Genomic DNA, 19,540 nt, shown 5'->3' on the forward strand with positions numbered 1-19,540 from the left:
ACTAGACATTCAACCTTTATTTTTCTGATACACATTATATTAGCATTGTTTCCCATATTTTATTTACTTATAAATATTATTCAATTCAAAATTCAATTCACATTTATTTCTATAGCGCTTTTAACAATGGACATTGTCTCAAAGCAGCCTTTCAGAACATAAGAAACATAATACAATAAAAATATATATATATTATACAAAGATTAATAAAATGTAAAAATTCAAGATTAATATTAGAATTATGTTTAAATGTGTTTGTATTTATCCACAATGAGCAAGCCTGAGGTGACTGAGGTGACAGTGGCAAGAAAAACTCCCTTAGATGGAAGAGGAATAAACCTTAAGAAGAACCAGACTCAAAAGGGAAACAGTCTTCATTCGGGTGACACTGGAGGGTGTGTTTATAAATATATAAATACACAATCCGGCAATTGCATATTGATTAGGAAGTCGTCCTCAAAGACCACATGTTGTTGGCGTCTCTAAAAAGCGTGCTGATGCAGATACAGTTACTGATACAGTTGTAAAGAATGATTATTTAAATGATTATTTCCTTCCTAACAGTCTACCTGACCATTTTCCTCTCTATGAATGTGACCATTCTTAGTAAAATAGAAAATGGCATTTTCAGTTTTTATACGTTTCTAAATAATCGTGTCTAAATGATTTCTCAGCATTTGCCTCAGAAGATACCGTGTGTTTAAAATTGTGGCCAATTCCTTTTTTTTAAATGCATCGGTTTCCATACAAGTTTCCTACCCTGTTCCTGAAGTACCATCTGAACAGCTTTTATTTTGTGAAGGACTTTATGGATCAAAGGCAAATATTTTTTTACTTTTTTATTTCAAAAATTTCCAACATTTAACAGTATTTACAAAAATAATATAACAGAATAAAGAATCACAAAAGAAAGAGAGACTAGAATAAAAAATATTTGCATATACCTTTATTTTGTGCTTTTGTGTGTGTGCAGTGATTTTTGATTTTAATATAATCTGATAATACGGTTAAGAGATACAGTTTCTGGTGATATTATTAATACACAGAGCCCTGGATGGAGCTACTTTTAACTTTCCTTCTTTTCATGAGACTGGTGGTGGAGTAAAAACAAGTCAAAAAGTTTTAAAACAAACCTTTTTCTTGCTGTATTATAATATGGCAGAACTAATTATTTTAAAAAAGATCATTTTCCACTAGTCCAATGTTTCTTGTTTAATTTGAATGACTGAAGTCAGGACCCCGGTTCGAAGTTGCTTGATCTCTCGCCGAAGAACGTACTCGCTGAACTGAGATGAGTCCACACCACCGCCACATGAAGCAGCAATCTCAAATCCCTTTTGCTGGAGCCGCTCCAGAACCTCACACACACACACACACACACACACACACACACACACACACACACACACACAAAATTTATTTTATAATTATATTTAGCAGATTATTAAGGAAACAGCAGATAATTGTTAGAATCTATCTATCTCTCTCTCTCTCTCTCTCTAAGTGAGGTAGCACTAATACTGTATACTTAGCTAGGAAGTGTAACTGTATTTTTTTAATGCATATGTTTTTGTTTGTTAATATAATTTTATTGGCTTTCAGTGAAAAACTGGATGTATTGTTGCATCACCTGACATTCTCTGGGAGGGAAATTCTGAATTTTATGAACCCTCTTTGTTAACAACATTATAAAGCAGCCATAATAAGTGTACGTTACAGAATTTTTTTGTTGTGCAACCTACTTGTACAGAGTTGAGATGGCAGTATCCGTTAAGAGGGAACCGGATGATATGAGTTGAGTCATGGTTCCATCCTGCGTTGACTGAATTACACATGACATCTCCGATCTCGGGAAAAATGTCCTCAATGAGAGCCTTATCACCACTCAATGTGATCCGTTCGCCCAGCTCAGGAGCCACGCGCACCACTACACACTCGCACGGTCGTGATACAAACCCTGAGTCTTGCTCCGAATGCCAGCGCTCAAGCTCTGCCTGCAGTGACTGCAGCTGGAAATACTGAGCCTCTTCATACAGCAGACTGTAGTCCTGCTCGAACACATACATAAAATAATCATTCTTTTATTTAATTATTAGGAGTAATATATTTAGAGTGACCTGTGTACTGTGTTTGGGGCTTGCTTATGTTTATGTAGTATGAGTGTAATGCTTAATGCTCCATGTATCTCTATTTGGAGTTAAATCAGATGTAATACATTTTTTGTAATACAGAGATGCGTACTATTGCTGTATAATGTTATTTAGTTTGTACCACTGCAACATTTTCTAACTAATTTGCCCAACAAGCTTCATATCTGGCTACTCACCCACATTCAAGTAAAAACCTCTGTTTATCTCAGGATCCCAGTCCCAAAGCACATGACTAGTCTCAACTCCATACCCTGTAACCTATATACTGACAGGCTTTCAAAGTAAAACAAATTTTATATATTATCTACATTTTCTATTTAAATCTATATTTATACCTGTTATGTATTCATATATTGGGAGGCACGGTGGCTTAGTGGTTAGCACGTTCGCCTCACACCTCCAGGGTTGGGGGTTCGATTCCCACCTCCGCCTTGTGTGTGTGGAGTTTGCATGTTCTCCCCGTGCCTCGGGGGTTTCCTCCGGGTACTCCGGTTTCCTCCCCCTGTCCAAAGACATGCATGGTAGGTTGATTGGCATCTCTGGAAAATTGTCCGTAGTGTGTGAGTGTGTGAGTGAATGAGTGTGTGTGTGTGTGCCCTGTGATGGGTTGGCACTCCGTCCAGGGTGTATCCTGCCTTGATGCCCGATGACGCCTGAGATAGGCACAGGCTCCCCGTGACCCGAGGTAATTCGGATAAGCGGTAGAAGATGAGTGAGAGTGTATTCATATATACATATCTATATATATCTATATCTATATCTATATATATATATATATATATGGAAAAACCCTTGACATATAAGTCTGCTGAATTCTAAAATTATACAGCATTAATCACATAAAGTCAATAAAAAACAGCACATGCAACAAAACAGTAGCAAACAGCATTAACACATATTTAAAAACAGTCCAGAAGATGAGTTTGGAGTAATGACTTGAACTTGCTTAGATCAGTGGAATCTCAAATGTGTTCGGAAAATTAACACAAATACAGAAAGAGACGTAGAATGTAACACACCTTAAAGTCATCTGGGATAAGTAGCTTGGAAGTCCTGAGAAAGTTGAGGATGTAACGGAACATATGACCATCACGATCGATGAAATAGTGCTGCTTTAGACTGTCTAGCACAATGGGCTCTGTGCCATCGAACAATCGGCCAATCCTGTGCATAAGAAAGAGGGAGAAATAGAGAGGAGAGAGGAGTCCCTCGGTGTATATTCATACAGTATGTGTGACATGTGCATGCCCATCTTTGGTGCCTGATAGTACACCAGCCCCCTGCAAACGCCAAGAGTATGCACAAACAAAAAAATCGACATGATTAGCATTCATGAGTAACAGAGCAGCATGACTTCAGGCACTAAGCTGCTTATGCAGATGTCACGGGTTTGTGTATACCTGGATGCTGTTGACAAAGCTGCATAAGTTGTAGCCAGCATTTGTCACTTATCACCAGAGAATACAATGTTTTAGACCACACATACTATCCCTTTTGGATATGGATCATATATTTGGCCATATACTGTACATGAAAAACACAAAGGTATACAATATAGTATAGAACAATAGGACCCCTGGGGCACATGATGCCCTGACATTGCTGACCAGTGCAAGACTCTCTAACTGTCAGAGCGTGTGTGTGCCACTGTGAGAATGTATGAGTGTGAGTATGTAAATATGTGAGCATGAGAAAGCCTGTATAAGTCTGTATGTGGCTGCATGGGGAAAGTGTGAGACTGTGAATAATTGTGAGTTTGTATGCTATTGCATGATATTGTGAGTTTGAATGGGGCTGTGTGAGTGTGTGAGACTGTAAGCCTGAATGATTCTGTACAAAACAATAAGAGACTTAGTCTGTACAAGGCTGGGTCTGTGTGAGGCTGTACGAGGCTGTCTGTGTGAAGCTGTACGAGGCTGTCTGTGTGAGGCTGTACGAGGCTGAGTCTGTGTGAGGCTTTATGAGTCTGAGTCTGTGTGAGGCTCTACAAGACTGATTCTGTGTGAGTCTGTGTGAGGCTTTATGAAGCTGAGTCTTTATAAGACTGTGAGTCTGTGTGATACTTTAAGAGTATGGAGTATAATACTTTGTGATGTCTCTGTAATACTGTTAGTGACACTGAGTTTGTATGACACTGTGTGAGTCTGTACAATATTCTGAGAAACTATGAGACTATGAGTCCCTACGATACTGTGAGAGATTGAGACTGATTGAGTCTGTAAATACTGTGAAATAGTACGAGACTGAGCTTGTACAAGACTGTGTGAGTCTGTATGTGTTACGTATAAATCTGTATGAGTCTGTATGACACTATGTAAGCTGTTGTGGTGCTGTGTGAGACTGTATGAATATGTGAAATGGTGTTAAGAGACTATGTTAAGAGATATGTGATTGCATGACACTGTATGAGACTATGCGTGAATGTTAAAAACTGTGGAAAACAGTATAATTTTGTGTCAGTATGTATGAGCTCTGAGAGAGAAGATGTCAAGCTGGCTAGAGAACCAGTGCTGCAGGCTCTCTCCTTTGATGTTTGACTCAGTCAGCAGCCAGGAGACTTTAACACTCCCTGGCATTGCAGAATTGTTCTGGTCAGCAAGATAATAAGTATAGACAAGACCTCCTCCCACCCCCCACCCCTACACACTGGCAGGGGGGTGGTATATTTAGAAGTAAAAGAAATGCAGATGGAAATGTAAACCTAGAAAGCATGACATACACTGTAGAAAAGCAGCAGATAATGCACACATAATGAATGACATGAGAAAAAAAAAACAGAAACAGTATGACTAGTTACGAAACAGAAAACGGCATAGACTGTTTCATTTTTCTGTTTCTATTTTACTATGTTGCTCGTATGTGCATAAAAAATTGCAGGGCTGATAATGATTAAGAGTACTCTTACTTCTCAACTCAAAAGATGTGATTCTTTATATTCCTATTTGTGAATATTAATAAATGGCAATTACCAGGCCACATGGGATTATGCCACATTTGTTGGTGCCCACAAAACTCATAAAACTTATAAAAAGTTCACAAAGTGGAAAGCTCAAAATGACCAAAAGACAGTTTCGCAAACATTTACTTACACCTACATCTAAAGCATTGTATATGGTGGAGTCACAACACGTGACGATGCCAAAACATAGAGAAAGATTTACAGCTACATTTGGTGAATTGCAGCACAATAAAAGAGGCCAGAAGGAAATGATTCAACATTAAAACTATTATAAGAGTATTATAAGTATAAGCATATTATAAATATTACTGCTAATTTTTCTCTAGTACTAGTGGAAGCCAAACCATTGACACTGCTTTTTAAAAATGACCTGATGCTGTGGCAAATGCAACTGATTTATGCAAAAAAAAAAAATGACAGTCTCTAAATATCCGTTGCGTCATCTGCTATCTCCTACAGTAATATCAATTCTGCCAGTTACATTGCCTCAGCTTACATCTACTATTGGCGCAGACCTGCCCAAACTCCTTCCATACAGCATTTATTTTATACATAAATAAATAAACGTTTTGAACTAAGCAGTCAAGTTTTTCATTAATTAAATACTATTCTTAAACATATATTTACACACAATCAGAAGTAGGAATAGAAATATAAAATATTTTTTATGAAAGTACAGGATTTTCATGTATACCAATTTATTCATAACCAATTAGTTCATATTCAGCTTGTGGTTGATTGTCCATATGAACACTAGGCTAATTCAGCAAATGCTAATCTTCTTATAGTCCTTACTCATCATACACCATTCATAACACTGCTGAAATAGGAAATTGCTATTTGTAATGACCAGTGATTAAAAAAAAGGCTTTCATTGATTTGTTTCATTGATTTGCTCACATTCATAGATGTGCAATCATGGAGCAGTGTGCTTTATTTCCCTTGACACATTGAGCATATTAGTTCCATATTGTTATTATTACACCTAGTGGTTAAATACTACAATTGCAACAAATGCTCTTGGAGGATTATTATTATTATTATTTTAGATGTAGTTGAAAAACAAATTATGCTAACACCTGTATGTCTTTTCAACACAATTTTGCTAAAAAAAAAAAAAAAAAGCCCTGATTTTAATGGAGTGTGTGTGTTTTACCGAGATTCTGGGTATTTAGTAAGCGTAGCAAGACTACTGGTGTACATCTGTCCTCCCACGTCGATGTGCACTGGTGCGTTGGCCTTGGTCAGCTGGGCCGGTGTGGGGATGCCAGCTGTACCCATTGGGGAGGCTGGCGATTGTGCCAAGCGAGGCCGAGCCGACATGGCCACACTGCTGTGATGTTCCTGAGGCACAGACATAAGGCATAAAAGCAAGGTATGAATGAGAAAGTGGGTATAAATATATTTAACCATGTTAACTTAGGTTTGTACGCAGTTTTATAAGTATTTGTATGTATGGCTAGAGAGAGAAGACACCAATGGAGAGTGAAACAGTTGGACAGAGAAGCCCCACAGGCAGCCAATGTGTTCCTGTGGGACTGCACAGGATGTCCAGTACAACTAATAGCTCATGCAATCATGTGATATGAGGACAGTGCTGTATGTAGGTCAAACTCCTGATAAATATGTGGTCTGGGGAAAAAATAAAATAAATAAATAAATACTATATGCTACTATATACTATATGGTAATATATATATATATATATATATATATATATATATATATATATATATATATATATATATATATATATATATATATTACCATATAAAAGAGGCAATTAAATTATTGCAGCAGAGCTACAAGTACTGTCATTTGCATATGCTCCAGCTTTGTCTGAGACAATCTCTGTTTGTTCTGTATAAAAGGTATGGCCATCAGCATTACTCTCAAAATGAATTAAACACCAACACGGAAATGTGTTTCAAAGTGTTGCTCTCTTCTGCTTGGCTAGGGACGTGACATCTGTCTCTGCAACATTATTGTGTCAGCATATCCCACCATAATCCCCAACATCACATAGCACTGACAAACACTCTTAAGAGAACTCTGGTCTGTTCAAAGCTATGACATGGCACAGCCAGGAGTATAATTACAGGAGCTGGAACAATTCATACAGCACACTTTTCTTAATTTTCAATTCTAAAAAAAAAAATTAATTTCAGAATTTCCCGTTGTTATGATATTCTAAACCTAGTGATCAGGTGCACTTCCAGAGAAATCTCTTCTCTCTGCTAATGTCCCGATATCTTAATCCATTAGGTCCTTAGCTATGGTAACTGCCATGACGTGTGAATAGGATATGAAACCACTGACATCACAGTCTGAATGAAATCAAGCATAGTAAAAGTGTGAACAACACAGTTACAAATGATTAAATGAAGCCCCCAACTATATAAAGACTTGAAATATTTGACTCCAGCAGACAAATATTTCTATAATACAAAGAGATGAGTCAAAGATGAGACAGCAGGGCATTTGATTTATTTATTCAAGTGTTATGTGGATTTCTGAAAGAAAAACATTAATTGCATTTTGACACAATGATGGACAGTGAACATGCTATGAAGAAATACGTATGAACATGAAAATGAACAAGAGACACCACCTTGTTTTTAGACAGTTTTACACTTATTTTTTAGTCTGTCATAGCTGATCTGCAATTTCAAAAACAGACTAAACCTGACTATTAGTTTCCCAACCCCAGTGTGATTCATGCTCCACAGTCTGCTGATTTTCCAGATCAAACACACCAAACTTGCCAGTTTATGTGTCATTTGAATAAAAACAGGGAAATGGACCAAATTGTGTCCGTCAAGTCTGGAACTGTATATCCCTAAGTGACCACGTGACCACCAGGTAGTCTTATCAGTTACCAGATTAGCTAATAGGAGACGGCAACAGGCCGCACCAACAACACATTTAAAACCAAAACACGAGCGTGCATTTTGCCAGCAACTGATTGGTGACGCGTTAACGCCGTAACGCGCGCCAATATTTCGTCTCGTTGTGAATATTTGCCCTGACTTAGACCTGAAGTTGTTGTTACCTGCGCAGGCAGCACGAGTGCAGATTCCCCTTTGTGCTCAAGCGCAGCCGGGGCGACGGGGGCCACGGAATCCGCGCTGACTTTAATCGGCACCGGAGGGTTTGCGTCCTCTGCAACAGGGCGAGCGCAAAGCCTTTTAGGGGAATACCCCGGTCCCGGCACATGCGCGGAATACATTTCCAATCGTGGACGTTTGCACATTTTACGCGTCTCAAGGTCCGGTGGGTCTTCGGTGTCGCGACTTGGCCGCTGGCTTCCGTTGACCATTTCCGGTGCAACATGTAGCGGCGCCAATTTCGAGCCGATGCCGGCGACGCTGTTGAGAGTTGCTATGGAGACGGCACCGATGCAGTGGTTGGTGTATGTTTTGGAGAGCTTAGCTGCGCGTGAGAGCATCTGCATCCTCGTGCCCAGCAGGTTTTTGCCCACGGCTTTATTCTCGTACCACGTAGTGTCGTTTTCGCTGCAGTGATCGCGCGGACGCTGGAAAAAAGCCCTGCACGCGGGATTGCGCTTTGACAGGTACTTCACGAAGCTTGCATAAGGGCAAAACTCCGTGCCGGTTTCGTACATGCGCGGGAGGTTTTCCTCATCCGTGTCTGATCTTTTCCTGCTCCAGGATGAAGAGCGGGACTTGTGGTACGGACCGAGCGCTTTGAAGTACACGAACCTCCTCCCGTCCTCGTCCGTGGCGAGCCCGAAAGAGTCCTCCTCGAGCTCGCGTTGGTTCTCTCGGCCCCTCGTGCAGAAGTACATGCACGTTTCGAACCACACTTTGTTGAGCAGTCCGAACGGAGTGCGCGCACTGAACGCGGCAGACGCATACAGCCTGCGCAGGTCGGCGCGCGTGATCGCCTGCTTCTGAACCACGGGTCCAGCGCCCTGCTCCTCTAGGCGGCGGATGACAGCAGCGAGCGCCAGGTTGGCACTGCGCAGCTCCGGGTCCTTGGTCAGGTCGAGCGTGCGGCAAAAGGGCGGCTCGTTGAGATACCGGTTAAGCGAACTGCGTATGCTGATCAGCGACGACTTGCTGTACAACTGACCGCTCTTGGAGCGCGCCTCAGAGTAAAACGCGCGCAGGACCCTGCAGAGCCCGTGTTTGTCCATGCTTTCGAAGTTCGTACTCTGTGCTGTCTCGCTCAAATACTCGCGAAAGATCCGCACAGCGTAACGCGTGGCCAAGCGCGTGTTCTCGCTCAGACGCGAGCGCTCTGACACGGACAGATGAGTCGTCTCTCCCTCATCAGCATCCGGGTCCAGGGGAGACATGAGCAGCTCGTGCCCCCCGCGCTGTTGGTCTATATTCCGCATAAGGACCGCTTCCGCGCTCTTGCAGTTCTTGGACTCCAACTCGGCTTCTTCATCCTCGCACTCTTCCCCCTCGTCCACCGTGATCTGGATCTCCTGAATCTCTCCTTCCTCCCCGTCCTCTGTGTCCCGTTCTCTTTCCCCGGACGCCGGGGCCGCGTCGTCGCCACAGCACTGGTGCCCGCTGCCAGGCATTCTCGCCATATTGCGGTCTGAGAGTGTATGAGTCCCGGGGCAGTGCGCATGCGCTATATTGGACCGCAGAGCTGAGAGCTTGTTTTTTTTTTAAACGTGCTTTTTAATGACCTTCAGCAATGAGCTCAGGCACGCAGGCGCTCTTAAAGGTGCAGAGAAAAGGGTGGGAGCATCCCCAAAATTCAAACTTACCCTTACTCTGTCTCATATACATTTGGATACACAATGCTACAGTTAGATGGAGAGGAAACTAAAAGGTAGATAGGACTACTTTAACAGGCATGGAAAAATGCGAATATGATTTAAATCTCACACACATACACTTGTTTAATTAATGAAACACTGCGCATGTATTTCATGCTCCTCCGAGTGTGTGACCGGGTCTGTGCAATTTTCCATCTAATTATATAGTCTAATACATTTCTTTGTGTACTTTTGAATAACAATATTACAAGGTGAGAATAGAGAATGAGATGTTTTACCAATCATCATGTTCATTTAGCTTGTTCACTGGTTTGGAAATAAACAACACTGCTATTCATGTATGAGTCAAACAAGCTTTTCTTCAATTCTAGATGTATTTTTACGATTAAATTGGAATTACGATGCACTGACTCTTTTGGCATCTTATCTTGAAGAAATGTGTGAAATGTTTCTTAAAGAAATGTGTGAAATCAGTGCAAAGAGCTTGTCATTGTTCTGATTTAAATCTCACTTTGAGACTTTTTTAATGCTAAAAAAGTTTTTATCGTATTCAGCAGAAATAAAGATCAATTGTCCATCGGCTTAAACAAATATACAACAAATGAAGAGTATTCTTTTTAAATATCAGGTACATATATAATTATATATAAGTTACTGTGCCGTTGTGCCGTTTCTAGGGTGGTGACAATAAGTACAGTGATACCTTAGCAGTTCTGTGAAAGTGACTTAAAGGTTGTAAGGGATTATATCCCAAACCACAAAAGAACACTTGGCACTTCAGGACTTGAATATTACCCCTAAACTTCAGCTGTATCCAGCTAGACAAATGCATTTAAATGTAGCAGTAGTCTTCATCGCCTTTGGCTCTCTGTTGCAGAGACATCCTGTAAGGTTTCAATTTAAAATGCGAAGACTCTATTCTTTTGTCCCGTTCTGCTGTTAACGCCTGCAGGTGTGTCACCAGAACCAGAAATGACATCTCTTAAAGGAAAAAGAAAAAAGTCAAGAGGGTAAAAATATTTCTTGTCTCCTTCACATTTAAAATTCCACCTAGAAGAACCCATTTCACACCCAGATACCCAATTAGCAATTATTCTAGCTTTAAAGAAGAGTCTTGAACAGGAGCCCTGATCTTGGCCTGATTTGTATGCACTTTGTGTGGATGGTGATAAGAGAGAGAGGCAGAATATATTTATAGTTTTAATTTCAATTTCATAATCATTTGCACGGCAGGGTGGCCTGGGGGCATGAGGGAAAATAACATGCCTGCTCTTCAAAAGGCACATCAGACTCATTACATGGTTACGTGGTGGATTGGAGGAGGGCTTTTTTGTGTGTGTGTGCAGGTAGGTAATGTGTTCCCTGAGTAATCTGTGCTGATAGAGAAGTTCAGAAGGAGGAATTAAAAAAATCTGAGCATATGCAGTGCCATAAATGACTTTTCCCTCTGAGGCTTGACATGAAGTTCTGCAGAAATGAACACCATGGAGCGATAGAACTGAAACCAGTGCCAGAGCCCTGGGCTGTCACACAGAGATAACACTTGAGTGTACAAAAAGAAAGGAGAATACATAAAGATGTAAAGCATAAGTATGTAGGATCTACATGAGAAATTAAGAAATGTAACATAGTTGATATGGAAACAACAGGATGCCCAGCTTTTTCCCTATGAAGGAAATCCACTGGCGCTCACTGTTACTCAGTCTGTTAGTGAAGAATACAAGACAACAGAAAATAAAATTTACAGTACTGTACAGTGCATTACCATAGCAAAGTTGTTTATTTTTCACTAACACTACCTCCCCAGAGTGTTTTAAATATCTTGCTCCACAGCAATTTGTTAATAAGTCCAATTTTAAACTTATTAAAATTAAACTTATGATTGACACATCATATAGAACCTTTTTATAGTATTTAATGTGGAATATTCTTTATTGCATAAAATATGTTATATATAAATAGTTGATCCTTTACTAGTTTCTTGTTTTCTTTATAAGAGCATGAAGCAGCTTGATATTTGTCTTTATACTGATTAACTGAAAAGCATAAACATCTCTGTCCTGACGGAAGCTAAACCTAGTGACGGTTGTCGTGGAAGTTTTGAGGTTTGAGAGAATTAAAGAGTAAAATATCACACTGGTTAGCACGGGCAAGAGTAAAAAACGTTTCACAATTTATTGTGCTCAGCTGCGCAGCAGGACCTAACACTCCACATATAGCATGAGAGATGAAGGGCCCCGATCATTGATTACATCAAGATTTTATAGACAGAACTCAAGTAAAGAAGATATGAAAAAGCATCAATCATTGGCTCTAAATCACCACATGCTCATCTCCTGATCAAGCTAATCTGGACCGGGACAAGGTCTGCTAGAAGGACTACTAGAAGATTTACTGGATGTTGTTTATGCCTAATTCCCGACAACTCGTCTCCAGTCCCTACTGCCCTTGTCATAATCTTAAGAAAACAACCGATGACAATGTCAGTCTCTGGTCACTATAGATACAAGGTAAAAGCATAGAAGGACAAGGCCTTATAAACATCTTTAGATTAGAAATTTCCACCACACGGTTACAAAGTTTCGTAAATCTTAAATAAATGTCTTGTCCTTGAAAAGCTCACAACATTATACGTTTTTGCTAGTTAACAATGTTTTTTTTTTTTTTTTTTTTTAAATCTGGTTACTATTAGGCTTAGATTTTGTAGAGGATCTGATACATAACTGTATAAATGAGCGGTTCTTAAAAAAAAAAAGTTGGAAAACTGATCCAACATTTTCTGATTTTTTTCTGATTAATTTTCTGATAAATAAATAAAAAAAAGGCTAAAAAAAAATGTAATCTTGCCTGAATCAAAATGCATTGGTGTGAAACAGAATTTTTCAGTAGTGAATTAAAGTGTATTTAAGTGTATTAAATGATATCACATATCAGGAAGGCATACATACAGAATAACGCTCTTCCACTCTTGAAAAATTAATCTTATTCATATTTCTATGTATGAGTGGTAGTGTGAAGAGAAGTGACAGAGAGATTAGCAACTTGTGTATGAAATGTTTCCAAGCTCACATTAACATCTTCAGTACTTGAGGGCAACAGTCTGAATCCTACTACTGACTATAGACATGAAAATTGAGTGTGTGGGTGGAAAGAAGACCTGGATTTGACAAACAGATTCAGTGAATGTGTAATGCACATATTACTAGTGGTGTCAAGCTTCAGTGCTGGCTACAGAACTGCAAAGTTCAAGTATTTTTATAGTCTCATATAAAACACCTAATTCAACTCATCATATAATTACAAATTTATTCACGAGACGAGTTCCATGTGATAGACAAAAAAAAAACCAAACTTGTATCATATGCATATTTTGTTACCCCTCTGTATTCCACTCAGCAGTGGAAAGAAATCAACACAGGATGGAACACCACTGAACACAGTACTGACGACAAAAAAAGATTTAAATTGGAAAAACGGTTCAACGGTCTCTGAAGTGCAGGGATGATATATATATGCCTAGAGTCCAGTTTGTATGGAAAAGGAAAACAGTTCATCCAAGATACTACCAGAAAGATAGATAGATAGATAGAGAGAGAGAGAGAGAGAGAGAGAGAGAGAGAGAGAGAGAGAGAGAGAGAGAGAGAGAGAGAGAGAGAGAGAGAGAATCTTAAATCAGCAAGTAGATCTCAATGCTGATGTTGTCGACAGGGATGCCTGCAACCATCTTGTTACTAATTTAAATCCCAGAAATAACATTAAAATATACTTTAAACAGTAAGAGGCCAAATACAGAATAAATACTATTTCGGCCATGCCGTGATTTATCAGTGGTAGAGTAGTGGAGGCATAAAAATGTAGAACAACCTCAAATTCAACCTCTATACCTCTAACAACCCTGCTACAAATCTGTGATGGTGACATATAGTAATAGAATAGAATAAAAACCTTTATTATTGTCACATATACATTACAGCACAGTGAAATCTTTTCTTCACATATCCCAACTTTGGAGTTTTTAAAGTGCCCCTTGAGCAGAGAGGGTTAAGGGCCTTGCTCAAGGGCCCAACACTGGCAGCTTGGCACTGACGAGGCTTGAACCCCGATCAACAACCCAGAGCCTTAACCACTTGAGCCACAGAAGAGCGCTCAGCTAAACTCCGTTAGCAGATTCTTTCCTATTTCGCTTCATCACACTGATGTGACAGAATGAGTGAATCAGATAGCATGATCACATGTATACTTACCTGCCAACTTATTTGCACACTTACATTGTTGGCAGGCAGTTAGAGACTTATTTGCTTATTTTTCATAAACAGTGTGTGTTAATCTACACGTAACAGTTCATCAGAGATCACTTTCTAAACATGGCACTGTTGGCTGCATATGGTTGATTGTTGGACTACTCTCAGCCCAGCAGTGTCAGTGAGGTGTTAAAAACCTCAGCACCATGGCTGATACACCCACCTTACATACCCCAAATAACACAGAGTCAAGGGGGGCACCTCTGGCGGTCCCTTTGCGGTGATTAATGGGATTCACACTGGAACAGATGGACTGCAGTCAGTAATTAATCAGCAAGTGCACTTGACATGTGAAATAGCACATGGCTGTTACTACAAGGATATATTGACTGGCAAGTTTAACAGGTTTGTGATTTAGGTTGCTGTAACATCAAGATGGGAAAAAAACAAAGACACCTTGTCTTTGACCCGACACACTTCTACCATCTTATTGGACGTTTGTTTCCTTGGGTAATGAACAACCTGTCACGTTTCCTCAGGTAATAAACAACCTGTCACCATTTTCTTTAATGAGCATGCAGTATTAATTGCATATCAAACAAATGGATCACCCACAGGCTACACTCTAAAACACCCACACATCACATGAACACACACATTCCCATCACCACCACCACATTATACAGTAAACAGTTCTCTTAATTAGAGGATATGTGTCATGTGGTAATGGTGAAAATAAACAGTAAGTGACTGATGAATATTAAAAAATTTTTCAGATAAAAAAAGTCTGTCTTACAACATGGACAAACTAAACGATACTAAACAATTGCATATTTGAAAAATAATTTCTTAGATACACAACCATGCACAGTACAATATGAAGTGAAATGCTTTACTATGTAGGTGGGAAAGTGTAGAAGAAGACACTGTATGGAAAAATATAAAAATGTATATAAATGAATGCAGATATATTTGAGTGGTGGTAGAAAAAGTACAAAAAAATAAAATAAACAAATATTCTTTGATAATAATAATAATAATAATAATAATAATAATAATAATAATAATAATAATAATAATGTGCATTGCTAGTATGGCTTCATTTTATCCCTAATTCGTTATACTGAAATAAAAGTGTTTCCAGTGCCTGACAGTACACTGTGTAGTATTGTTACACTAGCTATCTCAGAAGATATTACGAATCCTCCTGAGTGAAATGAATCAGTCGGCCTGTGCATGTATGTCACAGTGACGGCAAACCGTGGGAGGAATGACAAGATTAACCCAGTTCCATAGTTTGTCATTATCATTGTCAACTGATTTTCTTCTCTCTGTTGCATTCAGCGAAGCACTTCTGCTCCTTGAAGGCAAACACAGAGAGAATCTTAACACAGAGGACCCTCAATCAGGACAATACATACAGTAGAATGTGGACTTTTCTGGACTCACCTACACACTACACACTACCTCTATATATACACATACATACATATTTTCTTTTTTACTTTCTTCCCTTTCCCACCCGTACAGTTAATTCAATTTATTGCATAATCATATTAAAATGATAAATGAATGTATTTTTTTGCATAATGTTATTGTTATTCTTTATTTTATTCAACTTTTATTCTTACCACTTCTATGTTTTATGATGCAGACAGTCAGAAAGCAGTTCACTACCTGTTGTACAGTACTTGTGTATCTGTCTGTGACAAAATCTGAATTTGTCAAAAAAAAAAATACTCTAACTAGCAAACACTAACAAAAACTAACTATTAAATAATCAGATACATATTTTTATTATATACTTATATGATATAATATTATATAATGAATCTATTATTATTTCTTTATTGTTGTTTTATTCTTGTTTTTGTTAAGTGGCTAGTCATTTTTCAAAGAGACATTTATCAGAACAGTTCAGAACAGCTCACTGTCACTGGCACCTCTTTTCCAGACCAGTCCACATTTTTATTTCAATTTTCTTTTCATCCTAGTTTAGGGGCACTTTCACACTTATTAGTCTGTTGATCAAGTTCAATTCAGAGTGAAATTGCTTTTCAATTCCGCTTGTTTTCTCATAGCAAATTCTTAAGCAAGCCAAAAAACAAAGAAAAAAGAGTGTTGTTTGGAGGGCATGTAACATTTCCCCCCTAATTATTAATTTGTTCAAATCTGTAGAACACATCACATTTCCACAACATTTCAATTCTGTCCTTTGGCTCAGTTTGTTCCTCTGGGCTCAGTTTAGCAGCTCACATCAACAGAAAAAATTTTGTCAGTAGCCCAAAACACACAGCGAGTTTGGTTCACTTTGTGCATTTATAATCAAATCCAGAATGCACTGCAGTCTAACTGCAACTGAACTGCGCTAGAGTTGGTACCCGATGGACACCAGAAAAAAAGAAAGAAAAAAGAGAAAGTGTGACGGCTGACTTCTCACCTTGGTTCCATTCAAATACTGGATTAATGCTGCATATGTAAAAGCCTGACCATACTAGTGCAAGCTTTGTGGAAGCTATACTAAACCAAGATGATACAGATTTGCCAGGACATATCAGTGATGTTTAAATCTATTCAGTATCTGTGGTGAAATGTTTGAAAATGTAATAGATGTTAACTATTCAGTTAATTCATAATCGTCGAAGTTTCTCTAGATTACAGTTTACAGTTTGGGAATTGGCGACCACTGTAGAAATTCAAATTAAAAAGTAATAAAAGTAAAAAAATAACTAATAATATTTGTCTTTACTTGTTGGTATTATACTTGTCTACCAGTGTGCATGTTAAAATTTAATGCGGAAAAGGATCTTCATGGTTCCTGTGAGCCATAACTACTAAAAATATTAGAAACACAGAGTACTTTATGGAAAACTGATCTGATTTAAATTGCTTTGTCAGTTTAATTTCACACGCTGCATTTGCCTGAAAATGCAGACATTTTCCAAAATAATATGAATGTCAAAGTTCAAACTGGTTTCTATCCAAGAGTACACACCACAACTGGCATACTATACTATACTATACCATACTATACCATTACTATACCATTACTATACCATTGCTATACTATACCATACCATACTATACTATTACTATACTATACTATACTATACCATACTATACCATTACTATACCATTGCTATACTATACTATACCATACTATACTATTACTATTACTATACTATACCATACTATACTACACAATACTACACTACACTACACTAAACTGCACTATACCACACCACACCACACAATACTATACTATACAATACAATACCATACTATACTACACTAAACTACCCTATACAATACTATACTATACCATACTACACTATACCATATTATACAATTCTATACTATACCATACCATACAATACAATACTACAATAACACACTACACCAGATTTTACAACAGTATACACGTCTATACTGTATTTAATCATTCATTCAGCTTCAGTAATATCTTGTCATGAATAATCTGAAGTCTGTACTGGGAACACTGGGGCAAAACTGGGAATATTTTAAAAACCTGTAAAGCTGCTTAGTGACAAAGTCCATCATTAAAGTCTCTATACAAATAAAACTGAAGTGAATAAATAGTTGACACTAGTTTGCAGTTTTTTGGCACATGCGTAAACCGTGCAGACTAACCACACACACACACACACACACACACACACACACACACACAAACACACACACACACACAGAGAGAGAGAGAGAGAGAGAGAGAGAGAGAGAGAGAGAGAGACTCACCTGAAACATGAGACGTCCAGGGTTGTGTGTTTTCCTCTCGGTTCCTGTGTCACTACACCCGGAGAAGCGGAAGTAGAGAGAGGAGATTCTGCTCTTGGGCCCGGAGCCACTGACAACCTCACAAATCTGTGCCCTGAAGATCTGCGCTTGAGATCTCACTGAGATCTCAGCAACACGCTACCGGCGATGCGCACGATCTAAACACTATCTGAGCACTGTGTTTTTCAGTAAGAGAGACATTGCGGAGAAATTGCACTGAACGTGTTTTTCCTTTATAAAACAGCCGCCCTCCTCTCCTCCATCTCGGCTTGCTGTGACAGCGCGCTGCCCGAGGCTGTTCCTGCGCGCACAGGGAACCGAGCAGATCGCATCAGCTATCAAACACATACACGCTCGTCCTACTCTCCTGCTGAGGACCTTTTCCCCTGACAGAATTATTAGTGCGGCAAATCATGCTGCACCTAAATATAACCCCAACCTTAACCTCAGTAACTAAAAAGATTTTATTATCTTTTTAACAACCAAACGTCCTCACGAGGTCAAATTGTCTGACACACACACACACACACACACACACACACACACACACACACACGCACTGCAGGCTTGTCATTTTTGTCATTGCTTTACACAATTGACTATATTATTAGACATGATGACATAATTTATTCTCATATGTAAAAAGCTTAATTGTTGTCATATACATTTTTAAAGTATATTGCTTTTACTGTTGTCAGTAAACATATTTTAGACCTTTGCGTTATGACTGTGGGGGGCACGGTGGCGTACTGGTTAGCACGTTCGCCTCACACCTCCATGGTTGGGGGTTCGATTCCCACCTCCAACCTTGTGTGTATGGAGTTTGCATGTTCTCCCCGTGCCTCGGGGGTTTCCTCCGGGTACTCCGGTTTCCTCCCCCGGTCCAAAGACATGCATGGTAGGTTGATTGGCATCTCTGGAAAAAAATGTCCGTAGTGTGTGATTGCGTGAGTGAATGAGAGTGTGTGTGTGTGTGCCCTGTGATGGGTTGGCACTCCGTCCAGGGTGTATCCTGCCTTGGTGCCAGATGACGCCTGAGATGACGCACAGGCTCCCCGTGATCCGAGGTAGTTCGGATAAGCAGTAGAGAATGAATGAATGAGTTATGACAGACTGAGCCACTATTAGCTATAATAATCTAATTTAAGGAACCACCTTCAAATATATTGTTAAACAGCAGTCAACAATGACACTCCACACAGCACTTTTTTCTAGCAAAATGTGTTCAAAAAAACATGATTTTATCTAGTGAAACACGTTTAGTAAGTCTCTCATGCTCTGCTCATTCTGTGAGCGGATTTGCTTAAAAAAGAATGACTGGCAAACCTTACCATGCTACTTAGTGCGTTAACTGCATTGGTTTTATACCATCACTACATTCATATCTGGTTGTTAGTTATAATATCAGTACAAAAAATGAACAGAAATCAAAATAAGCAACATACCAGAAAAGAATTTAATGAAAAGAATGTTTTACAACAGTATACAGCAGACCAAATGTGTGTGTCTAGTCAGGACACCTGAATTTGTCCAAAACTGGTAATCATAAAATATGACATTTTTCTTACAAAAATGCATTTATCATGAGGAAAAATATGGCAGAAGATAACGGGTCAAGTGAATTTGGACAGAATTA

At 39.0% G+C, this 19,540-nt stretch overlaps 1 protein-coding gene across 2 annotated transcripts; it reads right to left on the minus strand.

Annotated features, from left to right (window-relative positions):
• Window positions 1–931: 931 nt before the first annotated feature.
• On the minus strand, window positions 932–18,358 carry kctd1 (potassium channel tetramerization domain containing 1). Of its 2 annotated transcripts, none has more exons than XM_060865038.1 (5): window positions 17,866–18,358; window positions 6,266–6,453; window positions 3,170–3,314; window positions 1,743–2,048; window positions 932–1,358 (listed from the first exon to the last, which is right to left on the minus strand). In XM_060865038.1, exons 1-5 carry the CDS (start codon window positions 17,872–17,874, stop codon window positions 1,194–1,196), a joined length of 813 nt encoding a protein of 270 aa, XP_060721021.1. In that variant the 5' UTR covers window positions 17,875–18,358; the 3' UTR covers window positions 932–1,193. The 2 variants fall into 2 exon arrangements, with proteins under 2 accessions (XP_060721021.1, XP_060721020.1); XM_060865037.1 differs by lacking the exon at window positions 17,866–18,358 and adding an exon at window positions 8,162–10,040.
• Window positions 18,359–19,540: the final 1,182 nt, after the last annotated feature.

Source organism: Tachysurus vachellii, chromosome 3 (assembly GCF_030014155.1).
Source record: "Tachysurus vachellii isolate PV-2020 chromosome 3, HZAU_Pvac_v1, whole genome shotgun sequence".
In the NCBI taxonomy this organism is placed as follows: Eukaryota; Metazoa; Chordata; class Actinopteri; order Siluriformes; family Bagridae; genus Tachysurus; species Tachysurus vachellii.

Bases quoted from the DNA above. Each gene is read 5' to 3' on its own strand.
- kctd1 (XM_060865037.1), bottom strand. From the start codon at position 9,673: ATGGCGAGAATGCCTGGCAGCGGGCACCAGTGCTGTGGCGACGACGCG. The intron at 6,454-8,161 runs GTAACAACAACT...TCTGTGCCTCAG, and splicing joins CACTCGTGCTGCCTGCGCAG to GAACATCACAGCAGTGTGGC. The intron at 1,359-1,742 runs GTAGGTTGCACA...TGTGTGTGTGAG, and splicing joins GCCATCTCAACTCTGTACAA to GTTCTGGAGCGGCTCCAGCA.